Source organism: Ranitomeya variabilis, chromosome 1 (assembly GCF_051348905.1).
Source record: "Ranitomeya variabilis isolate aRanVar5 chromosome 1, aRanVar5.hap1, whole genome shotgun sequence".
NCBI lineage: Eukaryota > Metazoa > Chordata > Amphibia > Anura > Dendrobatidae > Ranitomeya > Ranitomeya variabilis.
Window position 1 is genome coordinate 163,121,028 of NC_135232.1, and position 27,580 is coordinate 163,148,607.

Here is a 27,580-nt window from a genome sequence, read left to right on the forward strand (position 1 = left end):
ATTGGATTAATAATGGATAGGTGACATAATTGACGCCTCTCCATTATTAATCTGGCTTAATGTCACCTTACAATAGCAAGGTGGCATTAACCCTTCATTACCCCATATCCCACCGCTACAGGGAGTGGGAAGAGAGTGGTCAAGTGCCAGAATAGGCGCATCTTCCAGATGTGCCTTTTCTGGGGTGGCTGGGGGCAGATGTTTTTAGCCACGGGGGGGGCCAATAACCATGGACCCTCTCCTGGCTATTAATATCTGCCCTCAGTCACTGGCTTTACCATTCTGGCGGAGAAAATTGCGCGGGAGCCCACGCCAATTTTTTCCGCCATTTAACCCTTTATTTTAGCAGCTACAGCGCTGAAATTTTGCACATATACACTACTAACATTAGTAGTGTGGAATATGCAAAAAAAATGGAGATATGAGATGGTTTACTATATGTAAACCATGTCTCATATCCTGTCGGGTTTGTGCAGGAGAAATGAAAAGCCGGCAATTGAATTACCGGCTGTTCACAGATATCGCGCTGAATGAAATCTAAATACAGAATATATATATATACACTCACCGGCCACTTTATTAGGTACACCATGCTAGTAACGGGTTGGACCCCCTTTTGCCTTCAGAACTGCCTCAATTCTTCGTGGCATAGATTCAACAAGGTGCTGGAAGCATTCCTCAGAGATTTTGGTCCATATTGACATGATGGCATCACACAGTTGCCGCAGATTTGTCGGCTGCACATCCCAAAGATGCTCCATACAAGGCAGGATGGATCCATGCTTTCATGTTGTTTACGCCAAATTCTGACCCTACCATCCGAATGTCGCAGCAGAACTCGAGACTCATCAGACCAAGCAACGTTTTTCCAATCTTCTACTGTCCAATTTCGATGAGCTTGTACAAATTGTAGCCTCAGTTTCCTGTTCTTAGCTGAAAGGAGTGGTACCCGGTGTGGTCTTCTGCTGCTGTAGCCCATCTGCCTCAAAGTTCGACGCACTGTGCGTTCAGAGATGCTCTTAGGCCTACCTTGGTTGTAACGGGTGGCGATTTGAGTCACTGTTGCCTTTCTATCAGCTCGAACCAGTCTGCCCATTCTCCCCTGACCTCTGGCATCAACAAGGCATTTCTGCCCACAGAACTGCCGCTCACTGGATTTTTTTTCTTTTTCGGACCATTCTCTGTAAACCCTAGAGATGGTTGTGCGTGAAAATCCCAGTAGATCAGCAGTTTCTGAAATACTCAGACCAGCCCTTCTGGCACCAACAACCATGCCACGTTCAAAGGCACTCAAATCACCTTTCTTCCCCATACTGATGCTCGGTTTGAACTGCAGGAGATTGTCTTGACCATGTCTACATGCCTAAATGCACTGAGTTGCCGCCATGTGATTGGCTGATTAGAAATTAAGTGTTAACAAGAAGTTGGACAGGTGTACCTAATAAAGTGGCCGGTGAGTGTATGTGTCTCAATGACATATATATATTTATATACTGTATATATGTTTTCCCGAACATTTGAGCACATAAATCCATTAGATGTCGGTTTTGCAAGCCTGCGCGAAAATCTCGCAGTATGGATGCCATACGGATTACATACGGAGGATGCCATGCGCAAAATACGCTGACACACCCTGACTACGGATCAATATTTTGGGAACATTTCTCCGTATTACGGCCGTAGTACGGACGTATAATACGTGGCGTATTGTCTTACGCCAAGTGTGACGCCGGCCTTAAGTGGGAGAACTTGCACAATTGATGGCTGACTAAATACTTTCTCCTTCGCCTCATTGGGGGACACAGACCATGGGTGTATGCTGCTTGCCACTAGGAGGCTGACACTAAGTTAACACAAAGTTAGCTTCTCCTCTGCAGTATATACCCTCTTGCTGGCTCCTTGAGAACCAGTTCTTGCTTAGTGTCCATAGTAGGCACATGGGTCTGGTCTGCAGACCAAAAGCTCTTTATTATTTTTATCAATTGTTCCAAGTGGAATGAAGGGGCGATGGATCCTTTCAAGATTCCGATCTCCCCAAACCATCAACAGGCGAGCACAGAGAGTGTCGCCTTTCCGTATCCTCTCCTGCGATGTGGGATGCCAAGCCTGGGCTGAATTTTTTGGGGTCGACGGGTCTCTTCTAGGGCACCAATCTCCCCACACCCCTAATGGACGAGCACATGGAATGTCACCTCCACGTATCCTCTTCAGCATGCCAGGCCTAATGCAGGACAGTTAGACCTGTTCCATCCTAGGTGATTTAACCCCTTGGATGTACAGTGGCCCCTCATTTGGCACTGGCATCCGAGCAGCCCCCACTGCACCACCACTGTTAAAGCGTATGGTACAAGAAGGCGGACGGTCCCTCTCCATCTCCCTTCTAAAGGGATGGTGGATTGAGGTTTTTTCCCCCTCATCCCTGCACCGTCCACACCAGCAGCACAGGAGGACCTGCAGGAAGCCTTACCTGCCATCCTGCAGCCTCTTTGGTTAAGTGCCGGGGCTGGAGGGCTCCTTTCTGGCGGTTGGGGGCAGCGCTGGTTAAGGGGGACCCATTTTTACTGCGATGACTCGCATTCGGTCCCTTCCTGCATCGGCGCTGCACATTTAGTCCCTGGCTTTGGCCCTGTGCTTGGCCTCAACCCATGCGATGGTGTGAAGGCTCTGCCCACTGGTCCTGGCTCATCTTGCACAGCATGAGAAGGGCCTCTTGAGGTCTCGGGGGGGCCATCTTTCTCCCCCCCCCAGACCGCCTCAGGACACTCTAACTGCCATCAGGAAGGAAAGGTCCCGGCAGCAAGTGTTCTCAACACAGGGGCCATGCAGTTGGAGAAACGCAGGAGGAGCGGGGACACGGACCTGGGTAAGGGAGCGCTGAATTATACATCCTCCTCCCTGCTGTAACCCCTTTTCTCAGCAGTATCCCTTCTCAGCAGCCCCTATTATTATAGGGCCACATTCAAGGGTACATCATGTCTCAGCCTAAGGCATCTAAAAAGTCTAACAAGACTATGGCTATATTTTTTACTTCATGCTCCTCCTGCCAGTCTGCGTTTCCTAAGGCTCAGAGTTCACCGCTATGCAATGGCTGTGACCCTAACTGCGCTCAGGAGCCCTCTGCCGCCACTGAGCCCAGTGTACCTAGTCCCCCTGAGTGGGCTTCGTCACTGGCCAAAGGGATTGAATTCCTCTGTGATCCTTCGGGGGGCCGGAGCGCTTGCAGGACTGATGTAGACAGATCCTCCCCAAGCCGGCAGCAGTTGGTTAGCAGGGGCCAAAAGCACTCCTTGTCACCTCAGAGCTCTGTTTCTCGCTCTCCCTCTCCAGAGGTCAGTAGCGAAGTAAATCTGAGTGTGAATCTGATGGTTCCTTAGATCCGGATTCACCAGATTTTCAGAAAACAGTAAATTCGCTGATTGAGGCTGGCAACCAGGCTTTAAAGGTTGAGGAAGATTCCGGCTCCCCTCTGGATCAAACCATGTCTTTTAAGAGGACTAAACTCTCTCATAAGTCATTTGCTATTCATCCTGAATTTAGAGCCATAGTTAATAGGCACAGAGAACACCCGGATAAACGCTTCACAGGATCCGTGTGGGGTACGTGTCACACGGACTCATTGACTTGAATGGGTCCGTGTGATCCGTGCTATCGTCCACGACACACGGTCCGTGGAAACAGTGACATGAGCACAGACTCATTCATTTCAATGGGTCTATGTGTCTATAGTACGTGTGGAAACTCACTACATGTACCGGACGTACTGACGTGTGAAAGAGGCCTAATAAAGAAGTGTGATTTTTATATTTATATGTATATGTTATAGACCAAAAGTTTAGACACACCTCATTTGAAGATCTTTCTGTATTTTCATGACTATGAAAATTGTACATTCACACTGAACTGAAGGTATCAAAACTATGAATTAACACATGTGGAATTATATACTTAACAAAAAAGTGTGAAACAACTGAAAATATGTCCTATATTCTAGGTTCTTCAAAGTAGCCACCTTTTGCTTTGATGACTGCTTTGCACACTCTTGGCATTCTCTTGATGAGCTTCAAGAGGTAGTCACGGGGAATGGTTTTCACTTCTCAGGTGTGCCCTGTCAGGTTTAATAAGTGGGATTTCTTAGACTGTTAGCTGCTTTTTTCTCGCCATAATACAAATTCTAAGTAAAGAAAAATGAGTGGCCATCATTACTTTAAGAAATGAAGGTCAGTCAGTCCGAAAAATTGGGAAAACTTTGAAAGTGTCCCCAAGTGCAAATGTTTTATCTCTGCCAAAATGGCCACCAGAAGTTGGGTTGTCGTGACAGGCCTTCAGGATATTTGGCAGTCGGCTTTTAGTGAGAACCTCCTTTTTTCCATTGTAAATTATCCCTTTCTCTGCTCGATATGGCTTAGATGTTTGTCTAAACTGGGACTTGGCATTTGAATGTTTCTCTGGAGGTAGATCGTAGATCCACTGGGGGTACCTTTGTGCTGTTGCAGTTTAGAATCTCAAAAGCTGATCATATAGTTGGTCTTCCATTGTTGTCAAAATTGGAAAACTTTTTTGTTGGAGGTGTTCCAAGTTCACTTTATATACCTTATCAGGATAGAATAGGAACTCACACTGGAGAACTTAAGGTGCATATCATAGAGAGCAGGGAGAAACATACATAACAAGTTACAACACATAACATTAACTATGCACTGATGGAACTGCACCATCTACTGTCAGTTCAATGTAATGCCTCCAACACATGCTATAAGTCTAGTCCACCCGTTCCCTTGCACTAGACTTGCTGCTGATTTTCAACAGGGAAAAAATCAGCTGTTAGACAATGGCAGTTGGACAGGGCAGGAGACATGTAAGGTGCATAAGTTTATCAAACAATCATGCTTCTTGGTCAGTCATACTACATTATGCATTGATCATATCAATCTGCTTCTTATTTGTTTTTACTTCTGCTTTCTCACAACTCGCCCGCCCTTTAACACATTCTGGCCACTCTCTATATCCACCCCTCCCTTCTCCCCTCACCCATGTATAACTCTGAGGCTCTACTGACATTTCTTACCCACTCCAAACCAGCCACTACCGCCATGCTGCACTCAAAACGTTCATACAAATCATCCCACCACCTGCTCTTTCTGTTTTTTCTCCTTCTACTAGTTGCAGGTGACATCTCCCCGAACCCTGGCCCCCCCTCCACCAGCATACATTACTCTCCTCCAGCTGCATATAGAAACCCTGCTAATCTTATTAACATTCAGTGCATGCCTTCTCCTATCGCTTTCCACTGTGCTCTCTGGAATGCACGGTCTGTGTGTAACAAACTAACTTACATTCACGATCTTTTCCTCTCTAATTCCCTTAACCTTCTGGCTATTACAGAAACCTGGATCCAGCATTCAGACACCACCGCTGCTGCCGCTCTCTCGTTTGGTGGGCTGAAATTTTCACATACCACCAGACCTGAAAACAGACAGGGTGGGGGGGTTTGTTTGCTCCTTTCATCACAATGTGCTTTCCAGGTCATCCCCCCGGTTCCCTCACTTAACATTTCCTTCCTTTGAAGTCCACACCATCAGACTCTTTAAGCCCTTCTCCTTGCGGGTGGCGGTTGTTTACCGCCCTCCAGGCTCCTCCCGCCTGTTTCTAGACCACTTTGCCACCTGGCTTACTCACTTTCTATCCGGTGACATCCCCACCCTCATCATGGGAGACTTTAACATCCCCATCAATGATCCCCTCTCCCAATCTGCCTCTCATCTTCTTTCTCTAACTTCTTCTTTCGGCCTCTCACAGTTTACTAATTCTCCTATGCATGAGGACGGGAATACTCTGGACCTGGTTTTCTCCCGTCCCGGATCGCTGCACGACTTTACTAACTCCCCTCTCCCGCTTTCGGACCACAACCTTCTTTCCTTTTCTGTCAAGAATTGTCTCCTCACTCGGGACACCCCCACTTACCACACTTATCGGAATACACGTTCCATTAATACCCAGCAGCTTATGGACAATCTCCACACATCTTTAGCCCCCATCTCCTCCCTCTCCTGTCCAGACTTAGCATTGTCACACTTCAATAATACACTGAAGAATGCCCTAGATGAAGCAGCACCTTCTACACGCAGAAAGACTCGACACAGACAACGGCAGCCCTGGCACACTATGCAAACACGCTTTCTTCAGCGTTGTTCAAGGTGTGCAGAGCGGCAGTGGAGAAAGTCTCTCTTAGCAGAAGACTTCATCCACTATAAGTTCATGCTCAAAACCTATAACTCTGCCCTTTATCTGGCCAAACAATCCCACTTCACTATCCAACAACCCAAAACGACTTTTTGAAACCTTAAACTCCCTCCTGAAACCTAAAGTATAGGCCCCCATCACCAACCTCAGCGGTGAGGATCTGGCCACTTACTTCCTAGAAAAAATCAACCACATCCATCAGGATATCTCAGCCCAATCTCCTGAGTGCCTGGATCCCCTTCCCTGCCGCACCTCAAGCTCACTAGACATCTTTGAGCCTGTCTCAGAAGAAGTTTCTAAGCTCCTCTCTTCTGCTCGGCCTACAACCTGCAACAGTGACCCCATTCCTTCACCTCTCCTGCAGTCTCTCTCACCAGTGGTCACCACTCACCTGACTAAAATATTTAACCTCTCGCTTTCTTCAGGTATCTTTCCCTCCTCATTTAAACATGCCATCATAACCCCTTTACTTAAAAAGCCATCCCTGGACCAGAACTGCACTGCTAACTACAGACCTGTCTCTAACCTTTCCTTCATCTCTAAACTCCTGGAACGCTTGGTCCACTCCCGTCTAATTCGCTATCTCTCGGATAACTCTCTTCTCGAACCCTTACAATCTGGTTTCCGCTCTTTACACTCCACTGAAACTGCCCTCACTAAAGTCTCTAATGACCTACTAACAGCTAAATCCAAAGGTCATTGCTCTCTGCTGATTCTCCTGGATCTCTCTGCCGCATTTGACACTGTGGATCACCAGCTCCTTCTCACTATGCTCCGCTCCATAGGCCTCAAGGACACAGCCCTCTCCTGGTTCTCCTCCTACCTCTTTGACTGCTCCTTCACTGTATCTTTTGCAGGCTCCTCTTCCTTCCCTCGTCCCCTTACTATCGGGGTTCCGCAGGGCTCAGTCCTAGGTCCCCTCCTCTTCTCTCTATACACAGCCCCTATTGGACAAACAATCAGCAAATTTGGGTTCCAGTATCATCTCTATGCTGATGACACCCAATTATACACTTCTTCCCCCGACATCACCCCTACCCTAATTCAAAATACCAAGGATTGTCTGTCTGCTGTCTCTAACATCATGTCCTCCCTCTATCTGAAACTAAATCTCTCCAAAACGGAACTTCTTGTGTTTCTCCCTTCTACTAACCTCACTCTACCCAACATCGAAATTACCCTGGAGGGTTCAACCATAACTCCCAAGCAGCATGCCCGCTATCTTGGGGTCACGTTCGACACCGATCTTTCCTTTACTCCCTATATCCGATCACTCACTCGCTCTTGTCACCTGCATCTTAAAAACATCTCCAGAATCCGACCTTTTCTCACCTTTGAAACTGCTAAGACTCTTACTGTCGCTCTTATTCACTCTCGTCTGGACTACTGCAACTCTCTTCTGATCGGTCTCCCTCTTAACAAACTTTCTCCTCTCCAATCCATCTTGAATGCGGCAGCCAGGGTCATATTTCTGTCCAACCGCTTCACCGATGCCTCCATCTTGTGCCAGTCATTACACTGGCTACCCATTTGCTACAGGGTCCAGTATAAACTCATCTCTCTCACCCACAAAGCCCTCCACAGTTCTGCATCGCCTAATATCTCAAATGACCTAAGACTAACATCCCCTGTAATCCGAACCTCGCATCTCCGTCTCCAAGACTTCTCTCGTGCTGCACCAGCTCTGGAATGCACTTCCCCAGACGATCACACTGATACCTAGCCCCGACCTATTCAAGCGCGCTCTAAAAACCCATCTCTTCAAACAAGCCTACCACATCAATTACTCAGTAAACTAACTTTGTCCTGTTCCCTCCTTCCAAATATTATTCTAAATCTGCACCCTACTATTCATCTGTCTCCACACCCTCCATGCACATGATAACTGCACTGGATACTTGACTATTGCACTTAAACACACGGGCTGATGACCGGATCATGCAGCTTTATATGAAAATCCCTATTTATTATAATTGCCAGACCTGAAATAACAAGCACTTTTCACCTATTGTGTCCCCCCCATTTCCTTGTAGATTGTAAGCTTGCGAGCAGGGACCTCACTCCTAATGTCACTGTTTAAATTGTCTTAACTTGTATTGAATTTGTCTGTATATGTCCCCGCTTAATTGTAAAGTGCTGCGGAATATGTTGGCGCTATATAAATAAAGATTATTATTATTATTATTAGCTGTCAATCTGCATCAAAATCCGCATCCCAACGATGTGGATTTTTTTGTGCAGAAGCACAGCAGATTTCTCCGTGTCACGTGGAAGAGGGAAATCTGCTGCAGACTGCAAGAAAATCTGACAAAAGCCGCCTGAAATGGTATATGGTTTGTGTATGTGCATCTATATATACTGTAGCACTACAACAGCAAAAACACGCTAATATTCTGCCCTAGAGGAGTATAGACAATGGGTATATTATACCTAGGCCAGATTATACTCCTCCGGGCCAGAATATACCCCTGCTGCTGTAGATCAGATTTTTCACACTTATGAGAAACATTGAGGGATGTACTCAAGAACGGGGCCCCAGACATCGCACAGGGGCCCTAGACATCTTAGGCTAGTTTTACATTTGCGCACGGCTGTGTACGCTCTTAGTGAAGCCCCGCCCACTGCAGTGCCCACCAGTTAAGCTCCGCCCAGGTACGCATGCGGCTGCATGCGGCCTGCGTACCCTATCTTTATCATTGGGTATGCAGGCCCTGCGGATGTTTGCGTCCGCATGCGTTGTTTTGGCGATTCGGTGAACGCAAGAAAATCCAACTTGTTGCCTTCGCCGTGGGTTGCAGCACCGTCAAAAGAACATGGGTGGAGCTTAACCGGCGGGGCGCAGCAGTGGTCAAGGCTTCACTGAGAGTGTACGCATGCGCACGGCTGTACGCAAATGTGAAACTAGCCTTACAGGATTGAGTGATATGCTCAAGAGGGGGTCCCAGACAGCGTACAGTGGGTCCCAGATAGCACACAGGGGGTCCCAGACAGCGCACAGGGGACATGCGCTCTATTTCCCCCTTGCGTGCTATCAATTACCCCCTTGCTCACTGTCTCTGCCCCCTGTACACTATCTGGGACCCCCTGTGGGCTGCCAGGGGCCCTGTGTTCTGCCAGGGGCCCCGTGTGCTGCCTGGGGCCCCTGTGGGCTGCCTGGGGTCCTGTCTGCTGCCTGGGGCCCCGTGCACTTCCTGTGGCTCCTGTGCTCTTGCTGGGGCCCCTCTGTGCTGCCTGTTGCCCTGTGCGCTGCCTGGGGTCCCTGTGCTCTTCCTGGGGCCCCTCTGTGCTGCCTGGGGCCCCTCTGTGCTGCCTGGGGCCCTGTGTGCTGCCTTGGGCCCCTGTGCGCTGTCTGGGGCCCTGTGCGCTGTCTGGGGCCCCGTGCGCTGTTTGGGGCTCTGTGCGCTGCCTGGGGTCCTGTGTTCTGCCAGGGGCCCCGTGTGCTGCCAGGGGCCCCGTGTGCTGCCTGGGGCCCCTGTGCGCTGCCTGGGGCCCCGTGTGCTGCCTGAGGCCCCTGTGCGCTGCCTGGAGCCCTGTGGGCTGCTTGGGGCCCTGTGGGCTGCCTGGGGTCCTATGCGCTCTCTGGGCCCCCGTTGTGCTGCCTGGGGCCATGTACTCTGCCTGGGGCCCTGTGCGCTGCCTGGGGCGCCTGTGTGTTGCCTGGGGCCTTGTGCGCTGCCTTGGGCCCTGTGCGCTGTCTGGGGCCCCGTTTGCTGCCTGGGGCTCCGTTATTGATTATATCACTCAATGGTTCTCAAAAGGCTGAAAAATCTGATCTACAGCAGATGGGGTATAATCTGGCCCAGAGGGGTATAAACTGGACTAGTCTAATTTATACCCCGGGGTATAGTTCGGGCTAGACCAGAATATACCCGGGTCATAATCTGGCCTGGGCCACTTTAACCCCGGGTATATTCTTGGCGGGAGGGGGTTAATCTGGCCTGTTACACCGGTACTGAAAGTGGTGCGATGATAAGCTCTCTCCGGTAGCCAGGAATCTGAAATTAAGAAAAAATTAAAATTTATGTTTATGGTGGTGTTTAGCTAAAGGCAAAAAGGAAAATACAAATAATACATGGCAGACCAATAATAATTATGCCAACCATTTGTTGAGAATTGTTACATACCTTAACCCCTTCCTGACATCTGACGTACTATCCCGTCGAGGTGGGGTGGGCCCGTATGACCACCGACGGGATAGTACGTCATACGCGATCGGCCGCGCTCACGGGGGGAGCGCGGCCGATCGCGGCCGGGTGTCAGCTGCATATCGCAGCTGACATCCGGCACTATGTGCCAGGAGCGGTCACGGACCGCCCCCGGCACATTAACCCCCGGCACACCGCGATCAAACATGATCGCGATGTGCCGGCGGTGCAGGGAAGCATCGCGCAGGGAGGGGGCTCCCTGCGGGCTTCCCTGAGCCCCCCGCAGCAACGCGATGTGATCGCGTTGCTGCGAGGGTCTTACCTCCCTCCCTGCCTGCTCCAGACCCGGATCCAAGATGGCCGCAGATCCGGGTCCTGCAGGGAGGGAGGTGGCTTCACAGAAGCCTGCTCAGAGCAGGCACTGTGAAGCAGCGTGCACTTCTCTCAGATCGGTGATCTGTCAGAGTGCTATGCAAACTGGCAGATCACCGATCTGTATTGTCCCCCCCTGGGGCAAAGTAAAAAAGTAAAAAAAAAAATTTCCAAATGTGTAAAAAAAAAAAAAAATATTCCAAAATAATGAAAAAAAATATATATATTATTCCCATAAATACATTTCTTTATCTAAATAATAATAAAAAAAACAATAAAAGTACACATATTTAGTATCGCCGCGTCCGTAACGACCCGACCTATAAAACTGGCCCACTAGTTAACCCCTTCAGTAAACACCGTAAGAAAAAAAAAAAAAAACGAGGCAAAAAACAACGCTTTATTATCATACTGCCGAACAAAAAGTGGAATAACACGCAATCAAAAAGACTAATATAAATAACCATGGTACCGCTGAAAACGTCATCTTGTCCCGCAAAAAACGAGCCGCCATAAAGCATCATCAGCAAAAAAATAAAAAAGTTATAGTCCTGAGAATAAAGCGATACCAAAATAATAATTTTTTCTATAAAATAGTTTTTATCGTATAAAAGCGCCAAAACATAAAAAAAATGATATAAATGAGATATCGCTGTAATCGTACTGACCCGACGAATAAAACTGCTTTATCAATTTTACCAAACGCGGAACGGTATAAACGCCTCCCCAAAAAGAAATTCATGAATAGCTGGTTTTTGATCACTCTGCCTCACAAAAATCGGAATAAAAAGCGATCAAAAAATGTCACGTGTCCGAAAATGTTACCAATAAAAACGTCAACGCGTCCCGCAAAAAACAAGATCTCACATGACTCTGTGGACTCAAATATGGAAAAATTACAGCTCTCAAAATGTGGTAACGCAAAAAATATTTTTTGCAATGAAAAGCGTCTTTCAGTGTGTGACGGCTGCCAATCATAAAAATCCGCTAAAAAACCCGCTATAAAAGTAAATCAAACCCCCCTTCATCACCCCCTTAGTTAGGGAAAAATAAAAAAATTAAAAAATGTATTTATTTCCATTTTCCCATTAGGGTTAGGGTTAGGACTAGAGTTAGGGCTAGGGTTAGGGTTAGGGCTAGGGTTGGGGCTAGGGTTGGGGCTAGGGTTGGGGCTAGGGTTAGGACTAGAGTTAGGGCTAGGGTTAGGGCTAGGGCTAGGGTTGGGGCAAGGGTTGGGGCTAGGGTTAGGGCTAGGGTTGGGGTTAGGGTTAGGGTTGGGGTTAGGGTTAGGGCTAGGGTTAGGGCTAGGGTTGGGGCTAGGGTTGGGGCTAGGGCTAGGGTCAGGGCTAGTGTTACGGCTAGTGTTACGGCTAGTGTTACGGCTAGTGTTAGGGCTAGTGATAGGGCTAGGGTTATTGCTAGGGTTAGGGCTAGGGTTGGGGCTACAGTTAGGGTTGGGGCTAAAGATAGGGTTAGGGTTTGGATTACATTTACGGTTGGGAATAGGGTTGGGTGTGTCTGGGTTAGAGGAGTGGTTAGGGTTACTGTTGGGATTAGGGTAAGGGGTGTGTTTGGATTAGGGTTTCAGTTATAATTGGGGGGTTTCCACTGTTCAGGCACATCAGGGGCTTTCCAAACGGGATATGGCATCCGATCTGAATTCCAGCCAATTCTGCGTTGAAAAAGGAAAACAGTGCTCCTTCCCTTCCGAGCTCTCCCGTGTGCCCAAACAGGGGTTTACCCCAACATATGGGGTATCAGCGTACTCAGGACAAATTGGACATCATCTTTTGGGGTCCAATTTCTCCTGCTAACCTTGGGAAAATACAAAACTGGGGGCCAAAAAATAAGTTTTGTGGGAAAAAAAAAGATTTTTTATTTTCACGGCTCTGCGTTGTAAACTGTAGTGAAACACTTGGGGGTTCAAAGTTCTCACAACACATCTAGATAAGTTCCTTGGGGGGTCTAGTTTCCGATATGGAGTCACTTGTGGGGGGTTTGTACTGTTTGGGTACATCAGGGGCTCTGCAAATGCAACGTGACGCCTGCAGACCAATCCATTTAAGTCTGCATTCCAAATGGCGCTCCTTCCCTTCCGAGCTCTGTCATGCGCCCAAACAGTGGTTCCCCCCACATATGGGGTATCAGCATACTCAGGACAAATTGGACAACAACTTTTGGGGTCCAATTTATCCTGATACCCTTGTGAAAATACAAAACTGGGGGCTAAAAAATCATTTTTGTGAAAAAAAAAAAGAATTTTTATTTTCACGGCTCTGCGTTATAAACTGTAGTGAAACACTTGGGGGTTCAAATTTCTCACAACACATCTAGATAAGTTCCTTGGGGGGTCTAGTTTCCAATATGGGGTCACTTGTGGGGGGTTTGTACTGTTTGGGTACATCAGGGTCTCTGCAAATGCAACGTGGCATCCCATCTTAATTCCAGTCAATTTTGCATTGAAAAGTAAAATAGCGCTCCTTCCCTTCCGAGCTCTGCTATGCGCCCAAACAGTGGTTTACCCCCACATATGGGGTATCGTCGTACTCAGGACAAATTGCACAATAACTTTTGTGGTCTAATTTCTTCTCTTACCCTTGGGGAAATAAAAAAATGGGGGCGAAAAGATCATTTTTGTGAAAAAATATGATTTTTTATTTTTACGGCTCTGCATTATAAACTTCTGTGAAGCACTTGTTGGGTCAAAGTGCTCACCACACATCTAGATAAGTTCCTTAGGGGGTCTACTTTCCAAAATGGTGTCACTTGTGGGGGGTTTCAATGTTTAGGCACATCAGGGGCTCTCCAAATGCAACATGGCGTCCCATCTCAATTCCAGTCAATTTTGCATTGAAAAGTCAAATGGCGCTCCTTTCCTTCCGAGCTCTGCCCTGCGCCCAAACAATGGTTTACACCCACATATGGGGTATCAGCGTACTCAGGACAAATTGCACAACAATTTTTGGGGTCCAATTTCTTCTCTTACCCTTGGGAAAATAAAAAATTGGGAGCGAAAAGATCATTTTTGTGAAAAAATATGATTTTTTATTTTTACCCCTCTGCATTATAAACTTCTGTGAAGCACTTGTTGGGTCAAAGTGCTCACCACACATCTAGATAAGTTCCTTAGGGGGTCTACTTTCCAAAATGGTGTCACTTGTGGGGGGTTTCAATGTTTAGGCACATCAGGGGCTCTCCAAATGCAACATGGCGTCCCATCTCAATTCCAGTCAATTTTGCATTGAAAAGTCAAATGGCGCTCCTTTCCTTCCGAGCTCTGCCATGCGCCCAAACAGTGGATTACCCCCACTTATGGGGTATCAGCGTACTCAGGACAAATTGTACAACAAATTTTGGGGTCTATTTTCTCCTGTTACCCTTGGTAAAATAAAACAAATTGGATCTGAAATAAATTTTGTGTGAAAAAAAGTTAAATGTTCATTTTTATTTAAACATTCCAAAAATTCCTGTGAAACACCTGAAGGGTTAATAAACTTCTTGAAAGTGGTTTTGAGTACCTTGAGGGGTGCAGTTTTAGAATGGTGTCACACTTGGGTATTTTCTATCATATAGACCCCTCAAAATGACTTCAAATGAGATGTGGTCCTAAAAAAAAATGGTGTTGTAAAAATGAGAAATTGCTGGTCAACTTTTAACCCTTATAACTCCCTAACAAAAAAAAATGTTGGTTCCAAAATTGTGCTGATGTAAAGTAGACATGTGGGAAATGTTACTTATTAAGTATTTTGCGTGACATATGTCTGTGATTTAAGGGCATAAAAATTAAAAGTTGGAAAATTGCGAAATTTTCAAAATTTTCGCCAAATATTTGTTTTTTTCACAAATAAACGCAAGTTATATCGAAGAAATTTTACCATTATCATGAAGTACAATATGTCACGAGAAAACAATGTCAGAATCGCCAAGATCCGTTGAAGCGTTCCAGAGTTATAACCTCATAAAGGGACAGTGGTCAGAATTGTAAAAATTGGCCCGGTCATTAACGTGCAAACCACCCTTGGGGGTGAAGGGGTTAATGTAACCAGGAGACATTCCTCTGCAGAAATCGCTCTACGGAGCTGTGTCCTGTCTCCGGATGGCTCCTTGGACACGTCCAAGCAAATCCTGAAAAGAGTCTTGAGACATCCTGGTATATTCCAGGAATTTGTCCGGGTTGGCATTAAGCTCGCCATACAGTGTGTGATATGCTCCACGGCTCTCCCGGAGTTCAATAATGGGGTGTCTCCAAAAACACCTATGCGGTGTCCTTCTCTGTCGTTCCCTATTTCTTTGTTGCTCCCAAGCAAATGCACAGGCAAGAAACAGCTTGATACTTAAATCCAGGTTGAAATAAAAGCTCTCCATGAGAAGATCCATCATGACACAGGATACAGTAGCAAACTGTTAAGATTTCAGTAGTACAAGGGTCTATATAAAGATATCCCATAATACACGCCCTCTGTAGTCTCATTGGCGGGGTCTGTTTATCTAGATTTTTCTCCTGTTAAATTTTCCACCCTGTCCACAGAAAACGCAAATGCATGCAAACCGCATAAAAAAGCATGCAAACGCAGCGGGTTTTTTTACCGCATGCGTTACCTTATGCGTCTAAAACCTGCTGCGTTGGCACGCGGTTTATTGTGCGTTTTAGGTTGCGGATTAAACGCAGCGGATTCTACCGCAAACGTGAAACTAGCCTAACACGTTGATTCAGAGGAAAGCAAAAAACCCCTGAGGCAGATGTTAATTGTCCCATATTAGGGGAAACAATAATATGGCTATCAGACTTTTTTCCTGGATCAACGTCCCCCTCTAAAATGGAATACTCAAAACCTGTAATACTGTATATATTTCAAAAAAGGGATCCAGGCCATGTTTAAACCTTAGTTTTTTTACTATATGGACCTCAGTGCTGAGTGACCCGAGCACAGATGTATGGAAGCTAATTTTTAGTCACAGAAATGTCTACAACAGATTTTCCCTAGTAGTAACCGCATTTCATGTGTGATCCCCCTCAGTATCATGAGGCGGCGTCTGATCTATTGGACACACACCAGTCTTTTTGCACATAGAGAATCCCCTTGGAAACGGGGGCAAGGCATCCCCCCAATTGGCTGAGGACCCCTCTAGCCAGCCTCGTAGGGTGCTGAGGAAGAATATTGGAGCTGGTACTGTAGGAGGTGCCCTGCTCATCAATACTAGTCCGCATCTGTGCAGGTGCATTTGGCTACACATCACGTCCATACGCTGCTGTGCGGAGTACATGGCTGGGTATCACACCGATTGGTCACGTAATTTATGATTTTCTGAGTACAGACAGATCCGAGATTACATTAGAAACCAGGGGCACGGCGGCTGAGGCACTACTAGCTGTCTGTGATTTCCAGAGGGCTAGTAATGATAGGGAGCGTAGTCCTGGAAGCAGAGATTCCCTGCCTTCCCTCCCTGCCTATCAATTATTCATGTTAACTCCTTGAAGGGCAGCTTGATGGAAGGATAGTCAGTGTCCTGCTCTCCTGTCTCTGAGCCTTCTCCCTGGTGAATGGTTATTTCTTACCTACATCCTTCTCATCATACATTTTAATACATAGATTTATTTTCATATTTCGTTGATAATTATAAAGAGAAGGACATTGTCATAGATTTACACAGTGGTAGTGATGGCAGCAAATCCTCTAAACAGACTCCAAGTGCCTATAAATACCTCCCCAGCGTGTTATCTGCAGGGCTGGCAGTCAGTGGGTGCTGAAAGGAGCAAGGCCAGCCAGCCACATCCATGTGCACAGTGCCCAAGGCTGCCCTCTCCAGCCACACTGAGGCCAGGGTCCTGGGCACACACACAGCCTGCTGCTGCCTCCTCCTTCTGCTGCTGCCCCATTGGCTGGGAGCTGTGCTCTAGTGATTGAGGAGCAGAGCCGAGTGCCTGTGTCTCATTCCCCCTCCTGGCAGCCCTGTCCTCCTCTACCTCCCCGAGATGCTGAAAGTCACTCTCCCCTCCTCGTCCTCGTCGTCTTCCTCAGCATCCTCCTCTACCTCCTCCTCTTCCTCCAGGTCTGGCAGCTCTGCACCGGATTACTGGATCGATGGCTCCAACAAGGACACCTTGGCCCATTACTATGAGCTGGAGTCCGAGCTGGGACGGTAAGTGGAGCCTATGATGTCTAGGAGTGGTCCTCTGCCCTGGCATCTCCCCCTGCACACAGCAGCCCACAGTCACTGTCATGATCTGGGAGACGTGTGGATGCCAGGGGCTGGTACAGTGCTGATCATCACCAGCATGGATGATAACAATGCCATCCCATTCTTACAGAAGTCTTTGGGGACACCATGCCTTCTCATTCTCAGCACAGCAGCCAAGGATCTGCCCAGGAGCTGCAGCCTACCTGCTAGTAAGCCATTACACCTGTGTGATCTGCCACTAGGGCTGCCTGGGCAGGCATGGAGCTGAGGGCTGTGCTGCCTCCATCAGATCACACATATTAGCCATTATGCTGCTGTGATTGTATCTTGTTGCACAGCAGGTGGATGCATAGGATTAATCTTGTTGCCCCCTGTTGGAGATCAGATGTTGTCTCCACCTTCTTGAGGTCACTTGGAACAGGGAAGACATAGCTGGACATGTTCTGTGCATTGGCTTGTGAAAAGGTTTTAATAATAATAATAATAATAATAATAATATTGTAATAATTAGTGATGAGCGAATATACTCGTTACTCGAGATTTTTCGAGCATGCTCGGGTGTCCTCCTAGTATTTTTTAGTGCTCGGAGATTTAGTTTTTCTTGCCGCAGCTGAATGATTTACATCTGTTAGCCAGCATCATTACATGTGGGGATTCCCTAGCAACCAGGCAACCCCCACATGTACTTATGCTGGCTAAAAGATGTAAATCATTCAGCTGCGGCAAGAAAAACTAAATCTCCGAGCACTAAAAAATACTCGGAGGACCCCCGAGCGTGCTCGAGAAATCACAAGTAACGAGTATATTCGCTCGTCATCACTAATAATAATAATAATAATTTTTATTTTTATATAGCGCTAACATATTCCGCAGCGCTTTACAGGTTGCACACATGATAATATGTTCATACTGGTACTAGGAAGGAATATTGCACTGGAGAGATTGTGTCGTGCTTTGGCTTGGATGCAAATAGCAAATGTTAATGGCAAATTAGCATTTTTTCATAAGGATGATTTTACGTCTTTTCATGTAATTATTGACAGCTACATAGAATCAGTATGTAATAACACAATAAACAAACTTGTCACCTGCAGGGAAATTGGTCTTTGTAAGCAAATATCTTTTTTTTAATAATTGCTATAGCGAATACTAAATTAGAATATGGTTTTTGATCCTGTTAGTAATTCTATGGGATTTGATGCCATTTATACTGCATGCCACTGATAATGACGGTAACTGAGACAAATGTTTAAAAAGTCACACTAAGGGCTCGTGCTCATGGCCGTATTTTCTGTACGAGTGTGCTCCATTGGATCCCACTTTGATCAGTGTTATTCTATGGGGCCATGCACATGTCCAATCATTTCCTTGGCCCGAGACGATCCAAGGAAAAAATCGCTCAATGCTCAAGTTGGATCCGATTATTGTATCGCACTCAGCCATGCAAGTCATTGAGTCCTTGGAAAACATCTGAGTGCACACGGATGACATCGGAGTGCAGTCCAATTTCCGTGGATTCACAGAATAGAGAAGATGGAGCAATTCCTCCATCTTCTTCTCATCCAAGAGAATCAGATCACACTCTGATCAGAGTATGGGATTAGAATAATTGGCCCATTTATCTCGGATGAGCGAATATATGCCGGTGTGACCCTAGCCTTAGACTTAAACTGGAGGGCTAGTCTGTGCACTATGTACACATATATTAAATGGGGCTTAGGGGTGCAAAATTGCAATTAATTCCTAGCTACAAACTCTTTTTAAAGTAGGTTGTCATAAAAAATCGTATACTATGCTCTGATATGGCATACGTCCCTTATTGTCTGATGTCCAGTGACTGAGACGTTAGATCCTTGTACCATGCTATTCTCTCTTCTCTGATGAAATAATAGTACAATTAGGTTTGTGGTATCCGTATGTAAAGGGGAATCATGGAGTAATTACAAGTATTGATTAAATGTTCAGCTACAATATATGAAAACATTACTAAATCTATAATATGACACAATAAAAATTGTTTATTGATTCAAACCACGAAAAAGACTTTTCAGAATTAAGGTAGTTTGTCAGAAGGAACAGGAAAAGACTATGAGAGTAATTGAAAGAAAGCAGGCACTTTCTCCCAACTCTACTCTTTGTCTTATTAGAGGCCGCAGATGCTTTGTGTAATAGTGTGACAACAAACAGTGATAGAAAATCATATCAGCAAATGTAAAAAAAACATGCCAATTACCGGAACAATCTACAACGCTCAACCAGGGTGGCTTGAGGCTGCCTCTGGGCTGACGTTAGTCAGTGTGAGACACTCAACCATTTAGCACAAAATGTATTATTCGCTCTGCTGGTAGCTTTAGGTGAGCAGCCATTGCTGGGCCCTGTTACTTCTATAAAGTGCTAGTGGAACTGCGCGGGTCACATTAATTATTGGCCCTATAAGCTTTTTCCACTTTGACCAGCTGCTATGAGGAACAGTGTGAACCCTGTGGGTACAATTATTTACTTTCATACAAAAAACACTGTTTAACATAAAACTCCCACTATGGTGACCATGGAAGATTTAGCCAAGGTTAGACTTGTACCCTTTGAGTTTTGCATTCAAGCATAAATTAAAACTGAAAAACATGACCTCCCAATCCTAGGCTTTCTATGACAATTTCTCAGGGGACACTGACTTCCAAGAAACACCTCAGGGGTATGGAAATGTGAATTATAAGCCACCTTGTCCATGCCACCAAATATCAACCTTCTGATTATTGCTCTCCATTCCACGCTGCCTCTCTCCGGAAGTTGCTTGGGTTATGTAGTTACTTGAAGGTATGCTTCATAATTTTATGGCTACAAGTCAGGCTTCCCAGGTTATCTTCACACCGAACCAACCTCTTCCACTATGGGACATCAGGGCAGACATCATCTCTTCCATTGTTCTGGCCAAACACAATTTCTTTGTGGTGGGTTTTGCAGCAAAAATATAATCTCTGACTTTGTTCCACTACCTTTCCCATGGCAACTTCGCCTATTTTAATTAGCAGGAGGAAATACTCTTCTTCCTTTCCCAACCTTGCATGCAATCTTCAAGTCCTGCACCCTCTTTGTGACCATTTATGCCTTTTTCACATGTTATTTGTTGGGGTTTTATTTTAAGTCTTTCCTTTTAAAATTTGGTTGCAGTTTCTGTTGTATTTTGCTGTAGGCACCATGTGTATCTTGTCCTTTTTTAAGCAATCAGAAAATCCTTTCCCCCTCCAAAGTTGCAGCAGCATTAATTTTCATTTACACTCTTAAAGAAAATCTGTCAGTAAGATCAACCCTCCTAAGCCATAAAGGTCATAGGAAGCTGAATAAAATGATACCTTGATATCTGTGTTCTAATTTGTTATTCCAGAGAAAGCTACACTTTTCTTAATATGTATATGTGTTAAGATCTATGGGCTGGACACAGATCTCCAAAGAAATCCGCCTTCAAGAACTTATTTTAAATGAAAGGAGGGGTATTACCAGCGTGAGACATGTAATGACTGACAGTCTGCTCTCCTGATCAACAGACTCACACTGGCAACGTCTCCTTTTATTTAAAATAAGCTCTGGAGACAGATTCTCAGGGAGATCTATGTCCGGCCTATAGCCTGGAACAGCTCATTTACATATTAACAAAAATGTGGATTTCTCTGGAACAAGATATCAGATCTCAGAGATCAAGGCATCATTTTATTCAGCTTCCTGTGACCTGCATGCCCATATAGGTGGCTTTACAGGGTAGATCCTACTGACAGATTGCCTGTAATGATCTTTTTCCACTGTAGACTATCAAAATTAACTGTTTAGGTTTTGTACTCAGTCTGTTTATACTGTTCCTGAGCCAACAGAGAGAGGTACGTGTTTAGGGGATTTAACATGTATTTCTTGGTCAGAAGACTGATATTTGCCACTTTAAATGGAAAGCCGTTTCAGCCCATCAGTTGAAATACATTCTTCTTTTCTTAGTGTAATTTTAAAAACATGGTATAATGGTCCTTATTATCTGAATTCCAAATGATAACACTTCACTGAGCCAGTACTCTATTTGGAGTCAGAAACAAAAATAATAGATCCACCCCATGTGTGGGAGACTAGAAGCCAGGTTACACGCACCTGCGATCTCACACGTCACATATCACCTGTGCCATTAACTCTTCACAATTGTAACATCTTGTAACATTCTACTGTAATATATTCAGCAAACATCTATTTCTCTAAGTTGACATTTTTTGTATGCATATTGCTACTTCTATATGTTCAATACTGTAAAAAAACAGAAACAATCTAGATTTCTACTATGCATATGAATATCTAGGTTATATATATTTTTTTTTTTATTTAAAGAATGCCTCCCACAAAGATTCTTTTTTTTATTTTTTTTTCAAATCTGTATAGATGTGTATATAGTGTAGCATATGTGTTAATATTCTCGTCTTCTCAGGTATCCAGCGCTGTTCTGCTCCTCTTCTCAGTGACATCCCCGTTCTTCAGACTATCCACTCTACGCTCTATAAATGCATCGGAAGTTTCTTTTACAATGTAAGCAGATGGTGCCTCGTTCTGACACTCCTTAAGCTTATAGTGTAAAAGCCACAGAGCGCAACGTGACCCCAAGAGTCTGAAGAGCGGTGACGTCACTCAGATGAGGAGCAGAATGGCCCTGGATCCTGGAGGAGACGGCGATAGGTGAGTAAATTAATGCACCCACAGTACACTACATGCACATTCACACAGCTTTGGAAAATAAATCATGGGGGTGCTATTTAAGATATCATATAAGCCTTCTGCAATGCTATTAGATTAGTTTACTCTTCATGCATCTGACATATTTCGATTACAAAGAGATCACTCTATAACACACAACATTTATGGGATTTTCAATTCATAAAAGAAATTATCTCATATTCATTTTCCCTAAGGTCTTTAATGCAACATTATTTTTTTGTATATGTACACACATTACAGCGGTTCCCTCCTCATATTTTTGGACGTTATTTTTTTTTTGTACATTGGGTGATAGAATACTGCCAATTGTTTTGCCCCTTTTAGCTTCAGAACGCATGCCATTTTTTAAGTTGTCTTCCAATAGTGTATTCAGATTTAAAACTGGTAAATATCTGTTGTCTGTGTTAGGGATTTGTTTGTAACTAAAGCTGAACTCTGTAGTAAATGTTATATTGTTCAGGTTAATATTTCACTGACTTATATTTTGGCGTTAATAAGTCAGGACTCCAGTGTCTTCTCATTCGTATGAAGTTGTACTCTTTGGAGAATCCAATCCTTATAACCTCATTTCCACAGTCTGTTGTCATTTTCCTGGCACTGGCACAGAGTCTCTACAAGTTCTTCTAATGCGAGTATACTCATCTATTGGTATTGATAACTTTATAATATGTTTTGGGTGGGAAATATTCACTCTCAAGATACTGCTTCCTGCCTAGGGCATGCGATAAATGGCTGTTTTAAGCACACCTGCTTGTTCTATTGTATATTTATTTAAAGGGGTTTTCTTATCGCCAAGATCCTATCCCAATATGTAGTAGGTGTAATAATAATAATAATAGCAAATACCTCCAATTAGAAATGTAGCATAGTTTTTCTGATTCGCGATGTCTCATTCCTCATGTTAAGTGCTTTGCAGGACCTTAGGTCTCCATGGTTATATCCACTAACAACTAGCTGTCATTATCTCACTGGTCACAACCATGGTCCTACAATGCCTGCACATGAGGAAAGAGACATAGTGAATCAGGAAAACTATGCTACATTTCTAATTGGAGGTATTTGCTAATATTATTATTACACCTACGACATATTGGGAAAGGATCTTGGAGATGGGAATGCTCCCTTTAACTGTATATCAAAAATTTGGCTGTATCTTCGTGGACTGCTTCAGGAAATTTCAGATTCATCTTGTTGATACTGAGATATTCTAACAAGGCTGGAAAAATTGTTTGGTTATCTCCCCAAACTATCAACATGGTGTCTATTAAATGACCATACCATGTAATAGAGGGCATGTATGGGTTATACCAGCGTAGATGAAGTTCATAACATAAAGTTTGACCTTTTCAGGGGTCCTTCAGTTTGTAGAAAAAAATCCTGTTAATCAAAAATAATTATGTTGCAATAAATATTCTATAACCATATTTATAAAATGTTTGACATCATCTCAATATTCCCTATATTTATTAAGCTGGTATTCTATATCTACTATAGCTAAATCATGTGGATTGTGTGAATGCCATGCCTCTATGATGCACAAAACCTACAGGGAATAACCTGAAGAAAAGCCCAGTTACACTACAAGCAGCGATTACACATCTTGATCTCTAAAAGCAATAAATGTGAATATCACCACAATGGTGTGATGCAACACAAATTGACAAAAAACAGTGGCAGAATCAGGTGACCTCTGGTATTTTTCCAAGGTATTTCAGTAAAGTTTTTTGAGCGAGTGTTAGGTTCGCTGTCTATAAATGAGCTGGCTATTATCAGAAGATGTTATAACCCCAGCCCCCGCATAAGCATTTTATTATGAGTATGTATCATACAGTATGATACATTATATACAGGTCACTTTCTAAGGACTCATTCAGACATTTATGTTTCATGTCTGTGTTTTATGCATGGTTTACATGAATAGAACATGCACCCACTATAGTTGATGGGTGTCACGTTGAGGCTGAGAGGACGCCCAGCATGTGGCACAACACCTGGGAAGATGTACAAGGAATCCCTGGCGACAGGAAGAAGGGAGAGGGGTCACCTCCTAACATAAATCTGAGTCTGATCCCTGCACTCCCTATCATCCCTAGACGGGTCCTTCCCCCCGTGTGCAATCGTGCTTAAGGCCTCGATGACCCTGAACTTACCCTGTCTAGTGCGTAGGCTAGCAAGATACTACTGCAATAAGACAACACGATGAAGGTACGACAGCCAATGGGAAAAGACACAACAAATGACACTCCTCAGCTTCCCCAACAGGAAACTTTACTGCTGCAACAGACTCCTTCAAAGAGGTCAGTATAGATGAACTATAACCGGCAAGGAATTAAGCAAGCAGTGGTATTTTATAGTGGATGGGAATGGTCACAAGGTGCTGTATGTAGCTGGGTACTCAAGCTCCAAATTCCCTTCCAGAAGAATGGCACAGAATGAAAGTAAATCCACTCCAAGGCAAACGACAGCCATATCCTAAAGAGGACCTGCGATCTAATAAACTTTATACCCTTCTGATCCCAGATCCTCCAGGACTCACATCAGGAGGAGACACACCTGTGACATTGGGACTGTTAACATTTCCATGTTTTTTGTGGACTGTGTGTCCATAAAAAATCATGGAGACATGTCTGTTTTTTTTATCAACATTACAGATGAAAAGTGGCGATACAAATCTATGGGTCTGTGAAAATCATGGACAGCACATGGATGGCATCTGTTTGCTGTCCATGATTAAGATTATTTTATTTATTTTTCCATATTTGAAAAACACTGATAAAACATTGACGCTAAAACCTGACATTGAGCAAACAAATACTCAAATTCAAAACACTGATGATACTTTTCCGCCTAAGTGAAAATCACAGACATCTGAATGAAGCCTCGGGTTCTCTTTCCAGTTCTTCTAGGCACACAAATTACATTTGAAATTTACTGGGAAGTTTCTATTGGTGTTTTTAGAAGCAAGGCCGATAGTAATTGGTGTTTTCCTTCTGTCCAAGTGTCTTGGTCCAATAAATTACATTACTGTACTACTTTAGCAGCTCTCTGTATTTATCGGATTAATTACTGTCTTATTTCTTTTTAATCAAATTTCTTTTTCTGCTTTGAAGTTATGCAAATGAAAGCGTTTAGGGAATAAATTACATAAATTAACATGCAGTGGAAAATAAAAGCAGAATATTTGCAAAATAATTAACTTTGCTGTTCCTTTTATTTATCATACTTCCTTGGGGTGTAATTACATGAAATATGAAGCAGGGCCAGGAACCCAACTGTGTTTTTGGTCAGTTCATATCCTTGTCAAGAAAAAAAAAAAAAGAATGTTGTACGATGTAACTTTTGTGTCGATGAAGTTGTGCATTTTTCTTTTTCTCCAATCTGTTAATTGGGCCTCATGTTTAAAACTGTCTAAAAGAATAGCTATTGTTGCCCAGAGCAACCAGAGCTTCAACTTTCAACTTTCACTTCTTAGACTGCTGTGGTAAAATGAAAGTTGTGCTGTGATTGGTTGCTGTGGGCAGCACGGAAAGCTATTCTTTTAGACCGATTTTATAAGTCTGCCCCTGTAATATTTGTGGATGCGGTTGTGTGACGCTTTCCATTATTTTTATGGGGTTTGAATGATGCATGACAATGTCTGATTCTGCTCAGGTTGCAGACAAATAATACCTTGAGTAAAGCTCTGTTCACATGAGATATCCGTACGGTCTGTGCCTAAAGACTATCTGCGACATACATTATAGGGACAAAAGTATTTTTACATCTCCATTTTACACCTACAGGAGCTTTCTGACCTCCCACTCTAAATCTGTAGACAGTAATATGGAGTTGGTCCCTCCTTTGCAGCTGTAACAGATTCTGGGAAGACTGTCTTCAAGATTTTGGAGTTTGTGTGTAAAAATTGCCCCAAATTCATGTAGAAGAGCATTTGTGAGGTCCGACACTGATGTGGGACTGACTCACAATTCATTCTAGTACATCACAAAATTGTTCAATGGGGTTAGGTTCCCCATCATGTTCTGTCACAACACAATCACCGAACTATGCCTTTAGGGACCTTGTTTTATGCACCCGGGGCATAGTTATGGTGGAGCAGAAAATGACTTTCCCCGAACTGTTCTCACAAAGTTAGAAATACAATTTTCCAAAATGTCTTAGTATACTAAAGCATTGAGAGTTCCCTTCACTGGAATTAAGGAACATAGGCCAATACCATCAATATAACATCCCTCTCTTCACAAAACTTTACAGTTGGCACATTACAGTCAGGCAGGTATCGTTCTCAGTGTCGCAGTGCTTTACACCACTCCATCTGAGACTTGACATTGTGCTTGGTTATGTAAGGCTTGCATGGAGCTGCCGAGTAAAGAAACCCCATGTCATGAAGCTTCTGGTGCACGGATTTCGTGGGGATGTCAAAGCCAGTGGAGGCTTGGCGTTCTGCACTTATTCAGTCAGCAGAGTGATGGTGACTTTATGAACTATGTGACTCAGCACTCAGGCCCCTATTTGTAATTTCCTCTGTTCTGCCACTTTATGGCTTTTTTGCTGTTGTTCTTAAACACCTCCACTTTTTAATAATATCACACAGTTCAGATTTAGGAGGGAAGAAATTTTACAAACTTGACTTGCCATAATGGCACCTATCCTATTACAGGACCACGCTTGAAATTCAGTGAGTATTTTAGAAAGAGCCATTCCTTTACAAATATTTGTAAAGACAGACTGCATGGCGAGGAGCTGGATTGTATACACCTCAATTCAGTGATTAAGGCCTCTTTCACACTTCTGTTTTTTACAGTCAGTCACAATCCGTCAAAATGTTGAAAAGACAGATCCTGTGCAGATTGTAAAAAATGGATGCACTGGGTCCCTTTTTTGTGACGGATCCGTCGAGGCTATGTGCACATGTTTTGTATGCGTCTTCGCCGCATTTTTCTGCTGCGAAATGACCCGATGATGTAGCGGTCTCGCGAGACCGTTACATCATCACAGGTCATTGTCTCGCAATGCATTACTGGGAACGGGAACTGCCGGCAGCATTGTGAGAAGGTCACGGGGGACGCCGGAAGGTAAGAATATCACGATTTTTTATTTTTTTTATTATTTTTAACATTATATCTTTTTACTATTGATGCTGCATAGGCAGCATCAATAGTAAAAAGAGAGAGCGAGAGAGAATTTCCCTGACGGGAAATTCTTCCGCGCATGCTCAATTTCAAAAGACGGCATCCGTCGCTGGATTCCTGCTTTTGACAGTCAGCAACGGATCCTGCATCCATAGGCTTCCATTATAGCCAACGACGGACAGCGCAGGATCAGTCGCTGAGCGATTTTCCAACATACAGAAAAAACGTTCCGCTGTGCGTTGTCTCCGCCCGACAGACAGCAATTTGACAACGGATCCATTGCACGACGGATGAAATGGAAGGCCATCCGTCACAATCTGTTGCTAATACAAGTCTATGAGAAAAAAATGGATCCAGCAGAAACATTTGCTGGATCCTTTTTTTCACAAAATGACGCATTGTGATGGAAAAAGAAAGACGGAAGTGTGAAAGAGGCCTAAGAGGTATATATATTGGACCCTTAAAAAAAAGGATATGTTAAGTTATGTGTTCTCACAATGAAAGTCATTGGCAAGCTTATTCAACTTGGTTTCATGAAGTTGCAGGCGTTTTTCCTAATCTCAACTGTATGCCCAATGTCGGTCTCAACTGTATGCCCAATGTTTGTCTCAACTATATGCCCAATGTTTGGTGTGAATAGACAGTTACAAAAATGTTAGTTACATGACAACTTCTAGACCAAAGCAACCACATGAAAATACACAAGAAAGTGATGTCGCGCTTTAGATGAATAAAATTAAGAATATCACTAAATTGCTCAGATTTTTTACATAG

General features: G+C 44.2%; 1 protein-coding gene across 1 annotated transcript in view; it reads left to right on the top strand.

The window, feature by feature from the left end:
- Window positions 1-16,481: 16,481 nt before the first annotated feature.
- CAMK4 (calcium/calmodulin dependent protein kinase IV) overlaps window positions 16,482-27,580 on the top strand; it is a 354,738-nt gene continuing 343,639 nt past the window's right edge. The window contains exon 1 of the mRNA XM_077290272.1: window positions 16,482-16,898. Within this exon, the coding sequence (XP_077146387.1) occupies window positions 16,732-16,898 (167 nt within the window). The 5' untranslated portion in view covers window positions 16,482-16,731. The remainder of the gene's footprint in view (window positions 16,899-27,580) is intronic.